The 20,993-nt window shown below is 46.7% G+C and overlaps 2 protein-coding genes and 1 long non-coding RNA gene across 4 annotated transcripts in view; all 3 read left to right on the top strand.

Annotated features, from left to right (window-relative positions):
• The window catches only part of LOC311369551 (NACHT, LRR and PYD domains-containing protein 3-like), a 31,071-nt gene extending 18,731 nt beyond the window's left edge, over positions 1-12,340 (top strand). Inside the window, exons 8-11 of the mRNA XM_084487775.1 lie at positions 8,259-8,432; positions 10,583-10,756; positions 10,933-10,979; positions 11,739-12,340. Coding sequence (XP_084343901.1) covers positions 8,259-8,432; positions 10,583-10,756; positions 10,933-10,979; positions 11,739-12,298 — 955 coding nt within the window. The 3' untranslated portion in view covers positions 12,299-12,340. The remainder of the gene's footprint in view (positions 1-8,258; positions 8,433-10,582; positions 10,757-10,932; positions 10,980-11,738) is intronic.
• The window catches only part of LOC311369520 (NLR family CARD domain-containing protein 3-like), a 245,274-nt gene that overhangs the window by 201,444 nt on the left and 22,837 nt on the right, over positions 1-20,993 (top strand). The window lies entirely within an intron of this gene.
• Positions 16,269-17,600, top strand: LOC311369562. Of its 2 annotated transcripts, none has more exons than XR_014640149.1 (3): positions 16,269-16,673; positions 16,792-16,944; positions 17,344-17,600. It is a non-coding gene; the product is annotated as an uncharacterized lncRNA (long non-coding RNA). The 2 variants fall into 2 exon arrangements; XR_014640150.1 differs by having other exon boundaries at positions 16,792-16,932.

Below are 20,993 nucleotides of genomic sequence, written 5' to 3' on the forward strand. Positions count from 1 at the left end.
GCAGTCCGGCTTGCTCCACGTCCTTGACCTCGAGTTCCTCGGCCTCTGCCCCTTGCAGCCCCTCGAGCACGGCCTCCTCTGGCTCTAGCACGACCGCGTCCTCTTGGAGCTGAAGACGTGCTCGGTTGCGGACTGTAGCTCGGATCTGAGCCAGTGCTCTGATCATGTAAACTCTAATGATCAAACAACAAAGATATCGTTAGCCTAATAGCATTTCTGCCTAACTAATTTTTAGAGTAAAATTGACATATTGGCCCAAATTTACTTCTCTAACACTTCTGCATTACCCTGCATTATTGTCAATGAAAAAACCGAGTTGCTATAACATGCTATGTGACTAATAACAATAATAATAAAAATAAAACACGTTTGTCAGTGAATAACACGTAACAGTTATTACAATGTAATTTAGCTGATCGGTCTGTATCCAGCCGGATCCTTGGAGAGATTCGGCAGATTCAGACCCGACCTGCCTCTGGGTCTGCACAGACTGATGTGCTAGAAAACAAAACAAAAAACACAATAATATAGTTTACTTACAGATAAATGAGACATGATTCTGCTCGTTGTTGTCCTCCAAAATACTCCGAAATAGCTAGCTCTTTAGGTTAGCTCCAGGTTAGCTGCCGCTTGTCATTTTTGCTGTGCGCGTCCCTGTGTGTGGGGGCGTGGCTTGGACGGACTCACTGACGGGAGGGGGAGCAGGGGGGAGGAACTTAGAGGAGGCAGGAGGAGGTGCTTTTTTCAAATCTTGCTCGCTCTCTTGCTAGTTTTCCAAGACTACAGACCCCAGCTTTAACTGTGGTGTAATGAGAACATTTCACTGACTGAAGTGATTTATTGCTTTTATAAAACGGTTACGTAAGTATGGCGAAATGAAAGTCATAGACACCCTCAATTTTGAAAAAGCGAGCTTGGTAGCTTGGTTCGCCGGCAATTTAGCCTACTATCGAGTTCACTCACCGTGTGCCTATTGCTTTACATTTCCACCCTCTCCAGCAATCAACATATTTTTAGGCTTCAGTGAATTATGCTATTGCTTTTATATATAAATAAACAACAGTTCAAGTTAGGCGCGGAGTGATACTGAACTCTGTAAACTGAATGGGCGTCATAGCTGTGCGTATACGCTCATTATACAACTGTTGGGAACCAATCAGATTACTTGATTTAAGCAACCTGTTTTCTATTATCTCTCATATCACTGTGGGGGGAGTTGGCATATTGGCGCCCCCTCCGGCTGCAGGCGCCCTGCTCGCTGAGAAGGTGCCGTCAGAGAAGCTGTATGAGAAGTAGTGGTGGCTCGTTAGCGAACAAATCAGTTTGAACGAACAACTCTTTAAAACGAACCAACCGACCTGATTCGCCGCTCTCGTTCGTCGTCGTTCGTCTCGTTCGTTCTCCGAGACTCGACTCCCAGCTCCACCCACTAGTCGCTGAGTCGTGCTGACTCACGAGTCGCCGTTCGTTCACTGACTGTGTTTAGCGGTGAAGACTCGAGGACTGAGAAGTCACGAGAGTCAGCCGGGCAACAACATCCCGATTCTGAACATGAAGCACTCCTCTGCTAAAAGGAACTTAGTTAATGTTGTGTTGATTGAAGACCGTTTGCACCATTGCACGATCGTGATTCGTTTGAGAATGAGAGCGAGGGAGGAGCCGAGTCTGACCGACTCAGTGACTGAGAATCATGATTCACCGCTACCGGAAACGCAAACGAATGAACGAACAAACAAACGAACAAACGAACGAACGAACGACTCTTCTTGGCGAACTGACCGACGCGAACTGATTCATTTAAACAAATCATGAAATCTACCACTAGTGAGAGGGGGAAAGGGGGGGGGGGGGGGGGGGGACAGTTCACCTCTGGGTCTCTATAACGGACAAGGGGGAAACGGGGGTCCACTGTTAGCGGATTGAAATCCTTATTGCAGCCTGCAGGGTTATGTGATCAACATACGGAGGAACGCGGTCGCTGAGCTGCCCCAACATGAGACGTTAAACTCAGCTAGAACCGCCGCCCACCACGTCCACCATCATCCAAAACGTGATGTCAACAGACCACCAATAGTCTGAAAGCCTACAGAGACTATAGATAGTTAATGTGACGATCACGTTATTAAAAATAGACTTGGAGCAATGATTTACAAACTATCTTTTTGGGAGCATGCTTTTGCAAGTAGTTCGCCGCCCCTCCTGCCCATATGGACGGCCCGGTACAGAGCAACACTCTAATGGAATGAGTGGCTCAAGTCAGGCACACCTCGAATTTCTTGCAATTGAGAGGGGGGGGGGGGCGCTCGGAGGGGGTCTCACCCGGGGTGTAATTCAATGTAGAACCGCCACTGCCTACCATCCATCTGTGTCCATTCATGTGAACAGATTCACTCACTTTAAAAAGGTTTAAGTTAATGTTTTGAATGCATAGGGGGCAGTGCTTCATTTGAGCCGGAACACGCCGGAACATGTTCCAGCACCTCCTGGGTCACTGAAAAATGAATCGCCTAAATGAAAAAAAACAATTACTGTTTGTGTGTAGAGTGTGGTTTTCTGTCTAGTTAGTCTTTATTCCCTGTTGAAGTTCCACTAAAATCTAGTGTTTGCATTTTAGTTTTGAGGTGAATTTTTAGGGTAAGACAGAGGGGGGAGAGGGGGGGAGGGACACAGTGTTTTTTTGCAAAAGTGTTTTCAGGTCTCTCAACAAGTCCAGCCTCCTCCCCGAGCAGCATGGCGCCTGTGACTGGCACGGCCGCTGCCTCGGCGTCTTGTCTCTTCACGCTCATTTTTGTCCTGACATTTTCACAAGTCCTATCAACCTGCACGTCCAGCCTGTGCTATGATCGGACCACGCTGCTACAAATTAGGAACTCTATGGAAGAGTTCAGCACAAACTGGGGTTATAACTTCTTACCTCCCCCGTCTGTCTACGCTGACCTGTCACTCGGAGGGCTGTTGCTACCTCCGGAGAAGGCTGCGGAAACGCGGATCCAGGGCCGGCGTGCAGGTGTGGCTGAGGCGGAGCAGGCGGCTCTTTCCTGTGCACGGCCGGGTGGAATCCACGAGCTACCTGCGTCCCATCTCCTTGCGAGCGCCCGAGGAGGACAACGACCCTCAGCCCCTACCCCGGTATTCCCAGGTCTACCGCAGCCTCTGCTCATGGCGTGCCATCGCTCCGCGAGTCAGCTGTCTGTCAACAATCAGACCGCAATCAGCTGGTGGTGACGTCACAGTGCTTTCACGGTCCAAGATGGCCCTGCTTAATGCACGCTCCATTGCAAACAAATCCTTCGTCCTGCATGACTTTCTCATCCAGAAAGATCTTGATTTCCTCTTCCTGTCTGAAACCTGGCAGCGGCACGGGGAATTTGTCCATCTAAAGGAGCTGTGTCCCGCGGAATATTCTTTTGTTGCTACACCCCGCTTCACAGGACGTGGCGGGGGCCTCGCTGTTGTCTTCCGTGAATGCCTCAAAATTAGGTTGGTGAACTCCGACTGTTTCCCCTCGTTTGAGCTTCAAGTGACTAAGATAAACGAAAAAAAACCTTTTTACTGCTTTTTAATCTATCGCCCTCCTGGCCCAGTTACTGGGTTTTTATCTGACTTCACTGAACTTTTAACTTCTATTATTAAATTGGAGAAGGTTTTAATTATTGGTGATTTTAATATTCACATTGATGATCTGTCATCTTCTACTGCTGCTGAGTTTTTAAATATCACTGAGTCTTTCAACCTCGTGCAACATGTCTCTGGTCCCACACACAGTAAGGGACACACACTGGACCTTATATTTTCACATGGATTGACCATTGAAAATCTACATGTAGAGGATCTTCTTGTCAGTGACCACAGCTGTGTCTCCTTTGATATGGAATATGTTGAGAAGCATATTTCAAGTAGGGTTCAAGGAAAGAAACGTCTTATAAATCAGTCTGTTGTTGAGAGTTTTATTTCCTTGTTTGATGCTGAGTCTGCCTCAAACGTTGATGATGATGGTGATGATGATGATGATGATGATGATGTTGATGTAAATTCACTAGTACAGTGTTTTAATCTTCGATGCAAGTCTATTATTGATAAAGTAGCTCCAATCAAATCAAGATCTACCTCCCTAAGGAAGCCCTGCCCCTGGATAAATGAAGAGATTTTAAATCATAGGAAAAGCTGCCGCAAGGTAGAGCGACTGTGGAAAGCATCGAAGCTTGAGGTTCACAGGCTACACCTCAAGGATCTGAGATTAGCATTAAACAATGCACTAAAGACAGCAAGAACTGCTTATTTCGCTCAACTTATCTCTATTAATAAGAGAAATCCCAAGTTTCTGTTTAAGACCATTAGCTCTATTACATCCCCTACTGTCCCCATTGCCCCGGTCTCCTCTATGACGGATTGTAATGTTTTTGCCAGTTTTATGGTAAACAAAATCAATGACATCAGGGCCAATTTTTCTTTTACTGTTCCAAATCCTTGCACTATTCAGCCTCCCCGGTGTAACTGGTCCCTGTTTTCTTTGGTCTCACTACAAGACATCAGTGCGATCTTTGCCACCATGGCTCTGTCCTCTAGCCCTCTGGACCTACTCCCGACATCACTGTTCCTTAAAACTTTTGGCTCCACTGGCTCCTGCATTGTAGAGATTATAAATCAATCTCTCCAAACTGGTGTTGTTCCAGATTCCTTTAAACAAGCAGCAGTGGAACCTAAATTAAAGAAACCAAACCTGGATCCTACTGATTTAAAAAATTATAGGCCCATTTCAAAGCTCCCTTTTCTGGCCAAAATTATGGAAAAGGTAGTAGCTAAACAATTAATTGCCTTCATTGATGCAAACTCTATCTTTGACACCTTCCAATCAGGTTTCAGGAAAAAACACTCCACCGAGACAGCCTTAATCAGAGTTTCAAGTGATGTCCTGATGGCAGCAGACTCTGGTCAATATACAGTCCTGGTATTGTTAGATCTTACCGCTGCATTTGACACGGTGGACCATAAAGTCTTATTAAACAGACTCAGAGACACTTTTGGGATCACAGGTACTGTTTTAAATTGGTTCAGGTCTTATCTGACCGACAGGAGTTTTTTGGTCCATGTCAACCAGTTATCATCTGACCTGACAGGGCTAGCCTGTGGGGTCCCACAGGGATCAGTACTTGGCCCTTTTCTTTTCTTGCTTTATATGACCCCTCTTGGACAGATTATCAGTGAGTTCAGTGATGTCTCTTATCATCTATATGCTGATGATGTGCAGCTCTACTGCTCTTTTAAGCAGAATGAGCTACACAAACTAGACGATTTAACTGCCTGTTTGACGGCCATCAAAAAATGGCTAAATGACAACCTTCTTCAACTTAATTCTGCCAAAACTGAAACACTGATTATTGCCCCAGATAGTGCCATCCCCCCTATAAAGCAGCACCTAGGTCAGTTAGGTCTTTCTGTCCAACCAAGTATACGCAACCTAGGCGTTGTTTTTGACAAGGACATGTCCCTGGACCACCACTGTAAACAGCTGATGAAAAATTGTTTTTATCACCTGCGTAATATAGCAAAACTGAGGTCCATGATTTCAAGACCTGAAATGGAGATGATAATTCATGCTTTTATTTCATCTCGCATTGACTATTGTAATGCTCTTTTTATGTGTTTTAACAAAAAGGCTGTAAATCGCCTTCAAACCGTACAGAACGCAGCTGCAAGGCTCATAACTGGATCTAAGAAAAGGGATCATATCACCCCAATTTTATATTCCTTACATTGGTTACCAGTAAATTTTAGGATTCATTTTAAGATTTTAGTACTTGTTTTTAGAGCCCTCCATGAACAAGCTCCCTCGTACATCACTGAGCTGCTGAGACCCTATTCCCCAATACGTTCACTAAGGTCATCAGACCAGAAACTCTTGATGGTCCCTCGCACCCGTTTTAAAACACGAGGTGACTGCTCTTTCCAGGCCTGTGCCCCTCGCCTTTGGAATGCTCTACCATCGACCTTGCACAGTATAGAGTCCACTGAAGGTTTTAAGAAAGAACTTAAAACCTATCTTTTTAGACAGGCTTTCAACTGATGTCGACGTTGTGGGGCCTCTGTAAAGTTTTCTGTGATCTCTGTACTGTATTTTATTGCATTCTATCCTTGTTGTAAAGCACTTTGTGATTTTATCTATGAAAAGTGCTATATAAATTAAACTTACTTACTTACTTACACAGGGGGGCGAGAGGGGGACAGGGGGTGGAGAGGGGGCGAGGGACAGATGGGGGAGAGGGAGGGACAGAGGGGGGAGAGGGACAGAGGGGGGAGAGGGATGGAGGGGGAGGGACAGAGGGGGGGGAGGAGGAGAGGGACAGAGGGGGGGGAGGGACACAGGGGGGAGGGAAAGAGGGGGAGAGGGACGGAGGGGGAGGGACAACGAAAACATAATAGTAGAATATAAAAGTTATGATAACGTAGAAAACATCTTTTGAGGTTAACTTTTAACATCTCAATATACACAGCGTTATATTGTGTAACCATAACTAACCCTACTACACACTACAATATGATACGAATCAACCAATCAAATCACTCAACAAGCAGCAACGGTCATCATCACTTACGCAAATGAAAAATATGATTTCATAGTTCAGTTTTGTAACATATAAGTCAGTTTGATGTCTTCATATAATAATATATATATATATTTATATATAAGGTATTATTATTGTAAACTCTCTCACCTTGGGCTCCCGTCTGGTCGTTCCCGTGCTGCTCGCCACATTATTATTAAAAACATCTTTTGACCATAAATATTAGTCATAACCAAACGACTGTGGTTTTGGGAGGGGGGGCTTGGGGGGGGCTCAGCCTTTTTCAGGGGGAGCTTAAGCCCCTGCTAGCCCCCCCCCTTGCACCGCCGCTGGTTGTAACCTAATATACCAAACATCTCTGTAGATGTACTAGAACATGTATATACATAAAGTACATAATACTATAGCTGCTTTCACATATGGACGTACAACCGTCTATTCTCCCTCTATTCTCCAGACGGGCCGTATATGTGAATGACTTATCCTGACGTTGGACCTCCTGATAAAAGACTACCCCTCAGGTAGTATTTTAGCCGGCGGAAATGTTAATTACCTTATATGTGAATGAGCAGTAGGATGTGGGCATTTCACACCAGTTGAGTGGGCGTGTTGATGACGCTTCGGTCTACGTTTGCATGTCATTGAGTGGAACCCGCACCCTAATCGATAATCAGCCTGTTGCCTTTTGTTCACTGAATGGTTTAAAACATATTTTAATGTGCCACTGCTTTTCAGAGTCATTCGTGGTGAACGCTAAATGATAGGTCTTATCATAACCCTCAGAGTACACATCATACAATAAATTACAATACATGAGTTCACAGCTGCACACGTATATAGAAAATGTTTTTTTATTTTTATGTTCCACCTTTCCTGCTGTCGGCTCCCAGACCGTAGTCGAGGAGCACAGGGGAGACGTTCCCTCCAGGGCCGATGTTCTCTCGGGGGTAACACCCTTCACTTTGACTGGCAATGTCATTAGTGTTCATTATTTCACTAAACTAACACACGCTACCGCTCGCTCTCCTCGCTCATCCACTCACACACCCACACACCCACACCCACACACACACACGCACACACACACACACACACACACACACACACACACACACTGCCATTCTCGCGCACACACATACGCTAACTCTCGTAACAATTGTTATTGACAACAGTTAGCTGAACATTATAGGGTCCCGTCCTTCCACTCCCTGTTTTCTCAGTTAAACACAGAAATCAACTACATTTGTCCAAGTGTTTGTTAGATGTGAAATGAAGCCAAAAAAGACGCTCTCTTTCTCCGGTAACGCAGTCGTTCGCGACGCCTTTCTTGTTCGTCGTTTCTTCTATTTGTCTCTAACTCATGCTCCAATCTTTCATCGATCATGCGGATGTTGTGGATGCAACGGAATATATGATGCATCGCTGCGGCAACATTTAAGATGATCGGGATGAGTTCTGCCCGTTCTGCCTCCGCGCTGTCTGCAGTCAAACCAAAACAAACCAAGACCCTACGTCATATCCCGCCCCTTTCAAGCCCGGCCCCCTAAACCAGCCGGAGATTCTACTGATATCTGAGCGACATAATTAATAAAACATCTCTAATTATAGTTTTAACACGTCCTTTTATGTTAACAGTAAAAGATGTAAGATACTTTAATCACAGTTCCTAACATGTTGTGTTTATTGTGTGTGAAGGCTGGATGGCTGTCATCTGTCAGAGAGATGCTGTGAAGCTCTGGCCTCAGTTCTCAGCTCCAACTCCTCTAGTCTGAGAGAGCTGGACCTGAGTACCAATGATCTGCAGGATTCAGGAGTGAAGCTGCTCTCTGCTGGACTGGGGAGTCCACACTGTACACTGGAAACTCTCAGGTCAGTTTTACTCAACGGTCAAACACTTACAGAGGGGGGGGAGGGACAGACGGCAGGATGACACATGTGCACGAGTACACAAGAAAAAAAAAATCACCTGTGCCGCGAAGCGGTTTTCTATTTAAGCAATAGATCACGACAGGCTGAGAAATGTTCTCATTATACCACAGTTAAGGGGCGTTGTCCGTCCCTCCGCTGCACGTCGGGACGGACAACGCCCCTTAACTGTGGTATAATGAGAACATTTCACTGACTGAAGTGATCTATTGCTTTTATAAAACGTTTACGTAAGTATGGCGAAATGAAAGTCATAGACCCCCTCAATTTTGAAAAAGCGAGCTTGGTAGCTCGGTTCGCCGGCAATTTAGCCTACTATCGAGTTCACTCACCGTGTGCCTATTGCTTTACAACATTTCCACCCTCTCCATCAATCAACATATTTTTAGGCTTCAGTGAACTATGCTATTGCTTTTATATATAAATAAACAACAGTTCAAGTTAGGCGTGGAGTGATACAGATCTCTGTAAACTGAATGGGCGTTATAGCTGTGTATACGCTCATTATACAACTGTTGGGAACCAATCAGATCGCTTGATTTAAGCCACCCGTTTTCTATTATCTCTCATATCACTGTGGGGGGAGTTGGCATATTGGCGCCCCCTCCGGCTGCAGGCGCCCTGCTCGCTGAGAAGGTGCCGTCAGAGAAGCTGTATGAGAAGTAGTGGTGGCTCGTTCACAAACAAATCAGTTTGAACGAACAACTCTTTAAAACGAACCAACCAACCTGATTCGCCGCTCTCGTTCATCGTCGTCTCGTTCGTCTCGTTCGTTCGCCGAGGCTCGACTCCCAGCTCCACCCACTAGTCGCTGAGTCGCGCTGACTCGTGAGTCGCCGTTTGTTCACTGACTGTGTTTAGCGGTGAAGACTCGAGGACTGAGAAGTCACGAGAGTCAGCCGGGCAACAACATCCCGATTCCCAACATGAAGCACTTCTCAGCTAAAAGGAACTTAGTTAATGTTGTGTTGATTGATGACCGTTTGCACCATCGCACGATCGTGATTCGTTTGAACGAGAACGAGGGAGGAGCCGAGTCTGACCGACTCAGTGACTGAGAATCATGATTCACCGCTACCGGAAATGCGAACAAATGAACGACTCTTCTTGGCGAACTGACCGACGCGAACTAATTCACTCAAACGAATCATGAAATCCACCACTAGTGAGAAGGGGAAAGGGGAGGGGGGGGGGACAGTTCACCTCTGGGTCTCCGTAACGGACAAGGGGGGGAACGGGGGGGTCCACTGTTAGCGGATTGAAATCCTTATTGCAGCCTGCAGGGTTATGTGATCAACATACGGAGGAACGCGGTCGCTGAGCTGCCCCAACATGAGACGTTAAACTCAGCTAGAACCGCCACCCACCACGTCCACCATCATCCAAAACGTGATGTCAACAGACCAACAATAGTCTGAAAGCCTACAGAGACTATAGATAGTTAATGTGACGATCACGTTATTAAAAATAGACTTGGAGCAATGATTTACAAACTATCTTTTTGGGAGCATGCTTTTGCAAGTAGTTCGCCGCCCCTCCTGCCCATATGGACGGCCCGGTACAGAGCAACACTCTAATGGAATGAGTGGCTCAAGTCAGGCACACCTCGGGGGGGCTCGGAGGGGGTCTCGCCCGGGGTGTAATTCAATGTAGAACCGCCACTGCCTACCATCCATCTGTGTCCAATCATGTGAACAGATTCACTCACTTTAAAAAGGTTTAAGTTAATGTTTTGAATGCATAGGGGGCAGTGCTTCATTTGAGCCGGAACACGCCGGAACATGTTCCAGCACCTCCTGGGTCACTGAAAAATGAATCGCCTGAATGAAAAAAAACAATTACTGTTTGTGTGTTGAGTGTGGTTTTCTAGGGTTAGGTTGCATTTTAGGTTTGAGGTGAAAGATGGTAAAGAATGTGCACCCCTTTACCCTTTAGTTGTTTTTTACTCTACTCTAAAACTTTACAGTTTTAATGATCAAACAGTTAAGTTCCACATCAGAGGACGTTGAAAAGACTTACCTCCAGAAAAGTAATAGTTCACACACGTGTGTGTGTGTGTGTGTGTGTGTGTGTGTGTGTGTGTGTGTGTGCAGGTTGTCTGGCTGCCTGGTCACACAGGAAGGCTGTGCTTCTCTGGCCTCAGCTCTGAGCTCCAACCCCTCCCATCTGAGAGAGCTGGACCTGAGCTACAATCACCCAGGAGACTCTGGAGCTGCGCTGCTCTCTGCTGGACTGGAGGATCCACGCTGGAGACTGGACACTCTCAGGTATGGAGAGGACAGCTCACCACTCAGGGACAAAGTCTCCTACAGGGATTCAAGCCGCTGCTAGATGAAGCGGTTTGAAAAGGCAGCTGTAACTCATGTTGTGTAGAACGTGATGAGACAGCAGATGATGAAGGTGAATGTTTCAACATGCTGCTCTCACTTTGTTTCTCCCCCAGTGTGGAGCACGGTGGAGTGTGGAGGCTGAAACCAGCTCTAAAGAAGTGTAAGTGTCCGTTTGATTCATCACAACACAGTATAGGACTACACACTATTGGGATGGAAAGTCCATCCACACAGCAGGAGGTGACGTCCGCTCATTCACATGTGGACTTGTGTATCCGTATGTGTAGCTATGTTTGCCTGTGTTGATGTGTGTCTAGTATGTTTGTGTAGGTGTGTGTACGTATGTTTACATGTCTATGTACTGTATGTATGAACCAGGTCTATGGTACCAACAGTTAGTTTCCAGCCTGTATGTGAGCTCAGCTGGTTCAGTCTGTTGTTTACACAGGTGGATCACAATTAATGTGTATTGGAACCTTTCAAAGTCGAATATCTTGAAAAGTATGTAGACTATAGCTTAGATATTACAGAGGATTAATCAGCTCATCATGATGAACGTTTTGATGTATAATATGTGTATGTTGTGTAAATATTGCGGGAGTAGATTCAGTGTATACATTTTTCATTGTTTTGACTGGGACAACCACTCACACACACATGGGATTTACATTTACGTTTAACTTAAAACATCTTATAAACAATATGCACTACTATTTCTAAAGCTATAGCACACTAGTCCACTATAGTAGATATCATCTGATATGATTTAGTCTTTCTATGTTCATTTTTGTAGAGAAGATGAACGTGAAACAGGAAGAACAGTACTAGTGATGATGATGATGATGAGGATGAGGATGATGATGATGATGATGAAGATGCAGAAGGGTTCAGTAGCTCATCATGTCTTGTTCTCCGTCAGATGCCTGTGAACTCACACTGGACCCAAACACAGCCTACAGACTCCTCTCTCTGTCTGAGGACAACAGAAAGGTGACGCTGGTCAGAGAGGACCAGTCGTATCCGGATCACCCAGAGAGATTTGACTCCCGGCTCCAGGTGTTGTGTAGAGAGGCTCTGACTGGCCGCTGTTACTGGGAGGTAGAGAGGAAAGGAGGTGTTTATATAGGAGTGACATACAGAGGAATCACAAGGAGAGGACGGGGTCATGACAGCAGGCTTGGAGGGAACAACGAGTCCTGGAGTCTTGAGTGTTATGATGGTCGTTACTCTGCCGTGTACAACGATAGACGGACAGCCATACGTCTCCCCCCCGCTGGCTCTACCAGAGTAGGAGTGTATCTGGACCGGCCTGCTGGCACTCTGTCCTTCTACAGAGTGTCCCCAGGTGGAGGAGGGTCCTCAGACACACTGACACACATCCATACCTTCAGGACCTCCTTCACCCAGGAGGACCTCCTCCCTGGGTTTAGGTTAGGGTGGGACAGGACCGGGGACTCAGCGTCTCTGTGTGAGTTATAGTCTCTCTCTCTCTCTCTCTCTCTCTCTCCCTCTCCGCCGGGGACCGTCTCCCCCTCCTCCCCCGTCTCCCTCTCCTCCTCCTCCCCCCCGTCTCCCTCTCCCCCTCCTCCCCCGTCTCCCTCTCCCCCTCCTCCCCCCCGTCTCCCTCTCCCCCTCCTCCCCCGTCTCCCTCTCCCCCTCCCCCTCGTCTCCCTCTCCCCCTCCTCCCCCCCGTCTCCCTCTCCCCCTCCCCCCCGTCTCCCCCTCCCTCCTCCCCCCGTCTCCCTCTCCTCCTCCCCCCCGTCTCCCTCTCCCCCTCCCCCTCGTCTCCCTCTCCCTCTCCTCCCCCCCGTCTCCCTCTCCCACTCCCCCCCGTCTCCCCCTCCTCCCCCCGTCTCCCTCTCTCCCTCCCCCCCATCTCCCCCTTCTCCTCCCCCCCGTCTCCCCCTCCCTCTCCTTTTTATGGGGCTTCCTAAAAGTTGATGATGATGAATCATGAAAGGAAGAGACTTTAAGGATCTCCCATAGGGTTAGCTAAGCAGCTTTTATTAAGATCTCATTTTTAATTTGAAATGTATATTAAATACCTATTGATGGTAAATCACATGTTTTTTTATGCAACCATATATTTGTAATTTTCAGACATAAACATGTTTGTTCTATGGACTATGATATCATCATTGTTGTCCTAATCAGATTTTATATTTCATTCATAATAACCAAGAGGTCTATGGGATAATGCTGCATGTTGTAAATGACTTTAAACTGAATCTTGATTCCTTTTGTTCTGTTGGGAACCAAACGGCCGCAGAACATGTTCAGTTATTAAAGATACGTGCACACCTGTTTATGATTAGTAAAGTCTGCAGCTTCTATTGTTTCAGTCCTTGTGTTTATTGTGTACATGTAAGGGACCATTTTTCTGTTGTATTTGTTCATGAAGCATAATGATAATAAACAACTCAGTGGATCAACTGAATGTTCTCATGTGTTCAGCCCATCATCATTCTCCTTTTACTACTAAATAATGTTACATAAGAGCCTTAAGAATAATAATATATTAATCAGAAATTATAAATAAAACAACAAATGTTTTAGTCTCTCTCATCCCCCTCCTCCCCCCCTTCTCCCTCTGCCCCCGCCACACTCAACATGGTAACACCCCCCCCCCCCACCTCACCACGGTAACCCCCCCCCCCCCCCCCCTCACCACGGTAACCCCCCCCCCCCATCATTTCCACCCCCCCTGAGTGCAGGACCACCTTGGCTGTTCTACCGTCTGCTTAAGGTCGGTAAAGTGTTCTTATGATGCTCCTGCCGCTGTGCAGGCTCTCTTTGGTCATGGTTATAATATTTATATTGTGGAGCCCACGGGTTCATTTAGTAAGTTACGTTTCTTGTTTGTGTCACAGATCTGGTAGTGCGCCATGCAGCCAAGCAGGATCAGCACCTTGGAGAGTTCTATTTATTTTGGTTTTGGAGTGTGGCCTTCACTGAGTCAATGTGTGTGTGTGTGTGTGTGTGTGTTCTTCAACTTGAAGTTATTTATTGTTACGTTTAGTAAAAGTTATTTATTTTTACATTGAGTTCAAATTGTTACGTTAGGCTGTTAGGCTGTCAATAACGCGTCCCGTTATTGTTACGTTAGGCTTTAGTCCGGCGTCAATAATAAATGGTCTTGATCATAAATAAACCTCCATTCCGTGTGTGTGTGATCTGTCCGTTGCTGAATAAGTTTCTATAGCTGCTTTGGCATGTTGGTGGTCAACATGTCTGTAGTGTAAAACGTTCTAAAACTGGTGTCAAATGTTGCTGGCCGTATTACTACGTAAACCATGAATGTTGCGCATCATTTATTATGACGTCATTATATATACTTTCTTCAGCAACTTCTACTTCAGCAACCCCAACTCAAACTGACTTCCCGCGTCCCTGACAACTGCCTCAATAATCAAGGAGAAGAAGAAGAAGACTCCCTTTGTGTGTCTTTGTGTTCCTTCAATATGTGTTGTATACGTTTGGGTGAACACAGATCTCCTCACACTCCTCTTTTCAAAACAAGGGTCCATTTTGTTAGCAGTGACGCGCGTAGGAGGACGGTCTGACGGAGCCTCAGGGGCCGTCTGGCTCCAGGACGCCTACGGGTTAGACAGGGGACACCTGGCATCCAACCCACAACCTTTAGAGCAGGCAGTCACACACCCCCCAGACCACTGGACTGTTGTGGTGTCTGTGTGTCTCTGACCTCCACCCCCTCCACCCTCAGGGTCTGTCAGGGCACCCCCAGCCCCGCTGCAGGGGGGCTCTGCTGGGGGCCGTCTACCGGAGCGACCGGCTGGAGGTGGACCTCCTGAACGCTGACATCACCGCGCACACGCACGCCGCCAGCACCCAGAGCAAGGTGCTGGAGGACGGGTGGTCGGTGGGTTATAGACGGTGGTAGGTGGGTTATAGACGGTGGTAGGTGGGTTATAGACGGGTGGATGTTGGGAGGGTTGGTAGATCATGGGGTGGATGATGTATGATGGGTGATGATGAATATGAGGATGAATTGGTGGATTGTGACGGATTGTAGACGGACAGAAAAAGAACATGCTTGTCAGAAGTGATTCTTCTTCCTGTCTGGTGAACGACGGTGTGTAGCGGTGTGTGTGTGTGTGTGTGTGTGTGTGTGTGTGGGTTGAAGTGCGCTGCTGTCAGTGACTCCTCCCACTCTGGTTTGTGTTCATTCTGGCTCCCCATAAGGTCGTCCCTCTGGCTCTGATCTGTCTGCTGATTGGCTGCTCGGTCTCGGAGGCGGAGTCCCACCTGGTGCGTCAGCCAGTGGTCCGCGAGGTGGTGGGGGCGTGTCTGTTTATATATAATTATACGTACATAAATTGTGGGTTTATCGTACTTTTGTTCGTCCTATTTTTTCCATGAATGCATTTCCTTTCCAGTTGAACTGCGGCAGAGTAGTCAACTGATGATGAGTATATTTAAGTTTTTACTTATTCCTGTATATAAAAAAAAATTGTGAATAGTGCCTAAAGAAACCCCCAATTGATCTCCTTAAGGGTGGGGGCGTTACGGGGTAGTACTATAATGTACTGGCTCTTGTGGTGGCTTTGTGTGTTTGCACTAATATGTTGTTTTTGTTTTCCTCCTGCATCCAATCACCTCCATCCCCTCCTGGAGGCGGAGCCTACTGACTACGAGGTGCTGATTGGCTCTCCCTGGTTGTTGGCGCCGCCCCCACTCATATAAAGCCCAGTGGAAGACGGCGTCTCTCTCTCTCCTATGGAGCACAGGCTGCCCACCTGTACATTGGTTACTTTTAGTTCAACAGTGTAAATCATTACTGAATGCTTTCAACGCCTTCCCTTTGTTACTATTATTTAGGCCTTGGTGGTGACTTTCCTCACTTTAGGTGTGAGATCAGTTAGGGTAGTCAGTTAGCTTCACCGGAAGACGCACTGTTTTCATTTGTCCGCTCCGTGACTTGTGCGTCGGGCTCGGGGGCAGGTAAGGTGCTCCACCCAGCAGGTGAGCGGGAGGGTTTCTTCTTTGTCGTTTTCCTGTCATGTCGTAACCACCTTGGCCGTTCTGTTGATGGGGTTTCATTTCATTTGATCGTTGCTCTCATGTGGAACCAAAAGATCCTTGTTCCAACAAGTAAAGACGTTTAATCTTTCTCTTAAAACCCTGTCGTCAGACTCTTTGTGTTTGGTTGTCTGAACGCTGCTGTTATATTATTCTGGAGACCGTAACACCATCAGACATTAGGCCTGTCTGTCTGACCCTCCTATATGGACACTTGTGGCTTGTCTTATACGGCCAATCTGTTTCACTTTGATGTGATGCACACCAAAGCAAATATAAGAAATAAAGACATATAGCCGTTAGACATTAGGCCTGTCTGTTGAGGACTCTCTCTCTCTCTCTCTCTCTCTCTCTCTCTCTCTCTCTCTCTCTCTCTCTCTCTCTCTCTCTCTCTCTCTGTGTGTGATAAGTTGTCATCTTTGCAGTAGGCTTGTCTTATACGGCCAATCTGTTTCACTTTGATGTGATGCACACCAAAGCTTCGTTCATGCGGTTTTGCGCAGGTTTAAAATGTTTAGCCTGACGGTGAATTGTCAGCTGTGACCGAGAGCGGTGAAGCGTTCAATAAATGTGACGCGCCGATGCATGGGTTCATGCAGTTTTGCGCAAGTTTAAAATGTTTCCGCGTAATTTGTCAGCTGTGATCAAATGCCTTTAATAAATTCCACCTTTATGTCATAAATATAACATGCCTTTGATTAATGTTTGTATGGTGCATCTAATCGAGGCCTATCTTAGGTTCAATCAGATTGGCTTTGCCCGCCTGTTTTTTCCTGTGCCTCCTATATGGACATTTGTGGCTCCGCCGCTGTAGGTGAGGGTAACATACAGTGATGCTAAGCCTCCAAGATCATTTCTCAAAATGGTATTTAATGAATTAAATACATTTCATTCATGCAGTTTACTTTCATTGGATTCCAAAACGTTTCCAGACTACGAGTCTGAACTTCCTGTTTCGGAGAAGTCCAACCCGCTGACGCGTGACATCGACCAGGCCTCAGCCAATCACGTGGTTAGGCTGCTGAGAGCCTGCGACGCAGAGATACTCCAGGATGAGAGGAAGCCCTTTTAAGGTCATGTCAGAGGTCAATATTCATACATTCAAACAACAACACAGCGCACTTGTCTATTGTGCTATGGTTCTGTTATAAGTTAGCTTTCTTTGTATTTGTTAACATGGACAGATATATAAATCTTTATCATCATTAAACAAGTGATCATAGTATGAGGGAATGTCGTTGAAATCGTACAATACAAGCTGGTACGTCTGTGGTTACAAGAACACAACATGTTGTACCACATTATCTATCGTAGAGGCCCTGAATGTTTTATTTGATTAGTTTTTCTCCTCAAAGCAAACATACGTCTCATCTCACACTAAAGAATGTGTTAAATGTCAACCCCAGACCTGCTGAGAAACCAGCGGACTTCACAATGGTGACTTTACTGCTCATAATTGTTTATTTTGTATTCCTTCAAAACAGAAACTTCTCAGCGACAGTGTGATGAAAACCTTGCTGGCGGTCGCAGTGAAGGCGGCAGACATCCTCAAGGTCTGTTGAGGCCTGACAAATGTCTCCCTCTGTCCGACCGCCTGTCCGTCCGTCCGTCTCTGTTGGAGAATAAACGGTAGAGCTGTGTCATTGTGATTCCGCCACCAGGGAGCGCCAGACAGCCTTGTTGTACTGAGCGGCTGTGGGACGTCTGGTCGACTGGCTTTCCTCGTAGCGGTAAAATCCACTTTGTAATACCGCGTATAAGTTAAACTAATATATAGTAGAACTTACAGTTCAATTTATTTTTATTAGGTTTGGAGTTAAGTCAGAATGGTTGCATTAAAATAGACTTCACTGGCAATGACTAGAAATTCTAAATTCAATATACATACATATATTATATTAGCCTATGCAATCAGCTTGGTTATGTAAAAAAAAAGATGTGTAGCCAAGTTCATGTGTGTATTGTATGGTCATTTTTGTGTGTGTGTGTGTGTGTGTGTGCGCGCGTGTGTGTGCGTCTGCGTGTGTGTAGCTTTGTGGGCGGTTCTATGACGATGTTGCAATTATGACGGCGAGATAAATGAGCTTTGCACCCGACGCAAATCTAAAATGGTTGGTCTGAAACCTGTAGGTGTGTTCTGGGTGTAACGTGCAATAAACCAATGAGAGTTCCCATCTCCCATCCCCTTTAAGAGCCATGAGCGCATTTGACTTGACGAGTTGATATTTTGACAGCGCGTTTGCAGTCTCCGCTGAGACAGATGCATGACCACCAGTGGCGGCTGGTGGTTTTTAGAGTGAGGGAGGAAGGACTGCGCGCTTGGTTGCCATTGGCCTGCTTGCACTGTTAGTGGCGTATGGTGGCATAAGTCTGTGAGACTCAAGTTGTTTCAGGGTGTTTTGGTGAACTACAAAATAGCAGGGAGGGGTAATTATGTGAATAAAATGTGTACAAATCCACCAGTGGCAGCATTGTACTTTGAAAGCTGGTGGGCAGCATGTCTTGTCTGGCTATGTTTATTTTCAGCTACAATTGTTTTAAGAAAAATGAAGACACAAGACCAAAAGTGATGCCATTTAAAATGCATGTATGAGTAACAAACAATTAAAAGAACAACAAGAATATAATTTTGACATGGGCTGTAAGCCTAACATTGTTTGAGGCAAATGTGGATGTTAATGGATGTTTGAGAATGTTGGTCATGGTGTTAAGCCAAATAAGATTGAGGGACTTCATTTATAGATCAAGTCAATCGCTGTTAGTGTTAAAGATATCAGTGACCTGGTCATACCAAACGGTATGTGATTTCAGAATTACGGTGTGTGCAGCTCCACGTTTTTCGCCACCCTTTCAGACGGCTTGGTAACCCAACGGTGGAGTACTGAAAATAGGTCGACTCAGCGAGTGTATTTCAGCAGACTTTTGGCGGTGGAAACGCCAATACAAGAGAACCGAGCCGCACCGCTCGGTGGAAACGCTAAGAAAAGCAAACAGAGCCGCACTGTACCGCAACGAGCAGTAGGGCCGCACGGTGGAAACGAGGCCCCCAGCAGGGCCCACGGTAGGGCCCACAGCAGGGCCCCCAGCAGGGCCCACGGTAGGGCCCCCAGCAGGGCCCCCAGCAGGGCCCACGGTAGGGCCCCCAGCAGGGACCACGGTAGGGCCCCCAGCAGGGCCCACGGTACGGCCTCCAGCAGGGCCCCTGGCAGGGCCCCGTCACACGAGGGACTGTGTGCTGGGCGTGGGGGTCTTCGGGGACCAGTGGCCCCCCAGGTGGGGGCTGTGTCACGGCCCTGGTCGCCAAGTCTGATGCCGCAAAGGACCCTGGGAGAATGGGCCCCTGAGGTAGAGGTGTGTGTGGTACTAGCGGTGTGTTCCTGGTGTGTGTGATCACTATGAAGCCCCCTCTCAGGGTGGTGTGTAGGGGCCACCAGAGCTGAGAACGGCCTTCAGCCTGAACTCTGTCTGCTCATTCCTGTGCTGCTGGAAACAATATATATAGAGCAGGGGTACAGAGTAACATGTTAGTACTAACATGTTAGTGGTTACATGTTAGTACTAATGGTATACCCACTTTCTCTGGGACTCCAACCCGGATTCTAGGACGTACTAAGAAGTACTAATGTTCGTAGTTACATGTTAGTAGTAACGTAACCTGTTAGTAGTAATGTGTTCGTAGTAACATGTTCGTAGTAACGTGTTAGTAGTAACGTGTTAGTAGTAACGTGTTAGTAGTAATGTGTTAATAGTAACATGTTAGCAGTAACATGTTAGTAGTAACATGTTAGTAGTAACGTGTTAGTAGTAACGTGTTAGCAGTAACATGTAAGTAGTAACATGTTAGTAGTAACATGTTAGTAGTAACGTGTTCGTAGTAACATGTTAGTAGTAACATGTTAGTAGTAACGTGTTAGTAGTAACGTGTTAGCAGTAACGTGTTAGCAGTAACATGTTAGCAGTAACGTGTTAGTAGTAACATGTTAGTAGTAACATGTTAGTAGTAACATGTTAGTAGTAACATGTCCAAACCACTGGTGGAACGTCTCGATCCAGGCGGAGCGACCTGAACCCTGGTCCTCTCTCCTCCGGTAGGACGGCTGAGCCCAGGACCAGCGGTGGTACGGCGGGCTCACAGCTCGCAGCTCGCAGCTCGCAGCTCGCAGCTCACAGCTCACAGCTCACAGCTCACAGCTCAGCTCACAGCTCACAGCTCACAGCTCACAGCTCAGCTCACAGCTCACAGCTCACAGCTGGCAGCTGGAGCAGCGACCAGGAGGGGATCATCCGTGTCTCCAGGCGGTCTGTTTACAAAGAGTTCTTCTCTGATTCGCTGACACCACAGCGCGGCTCAGCCAATCACTGCTGCCGACTCTTTGACTGACAGCCACACCGACACGCCCCCAAACGGCCCTGTCATACTGAGCCAGTATCCTGTGTACTTATACTCATACTGAGCCAGTATCCTGTGTACTTATACTCATACTGAGCCAGTATCCTGTGTACTTATACTCATACTGAGCCAGTATCCTGTGTAACTATACTCATACTGAGCCAGTATCCTGTGTAACTATACTTATGATGTACACCTGTGAAAGGTGTAGATAGTGTACATCGTTTTTATCTTTATTTTGTATTTATCTCTTATATCTCTCTTTTGCTTTACTTTTGACTCTTAAACTCTTAAGCTGCTGGAACAGTGTGTGCGTGTGTGTGTGTGTGTGTGTGTGTGTGTGTGTGTGTGTGTGTGTGTGTGTGTGTGTGTGTGTGTGTGTGTTACGGCCACTGTTTGTTTGTTGCTGCCTTCTCTTCCCTCTGTTCTGTGCAGGTGTCAGTCATTATCCATTCATCATCCCGCCTCTACCAACCAGCGTCCACCAATCACCTCATCAGTTTCCAGCAAGGGCACACAGATATCCACACAGATAAAAGCCGGTTTGGCTAGTCTCTCTCTCTCTAAGGTGCTAGGTGAGCAGAGGCGTGGCCACGGCGGGCCTGGACGGGCCTAGGCCCGCCTCATTGTCAGTCTTGCCCGTCCAATCAGAGGGCTTTCCTTCGTTTACGTTCACCATCTAAAAAAGGCGCGCAAGTCAGCACTCGTCTGAGAGCTCAAGAATCAGTCACATCGCAAACAGCC

This window comes from Micromesistius poutassou (assembly GCF_964030765.1).
Source record: "Micromesistius poutassou genome assembly, chromosome: 24".
Classification (NCBI taxonomy): Eukaryota; Metazoa; Chordata; class Actinopteri; order Gadiformes; family Gadidae; genus Micromesistius; species Micromesistius poutassou.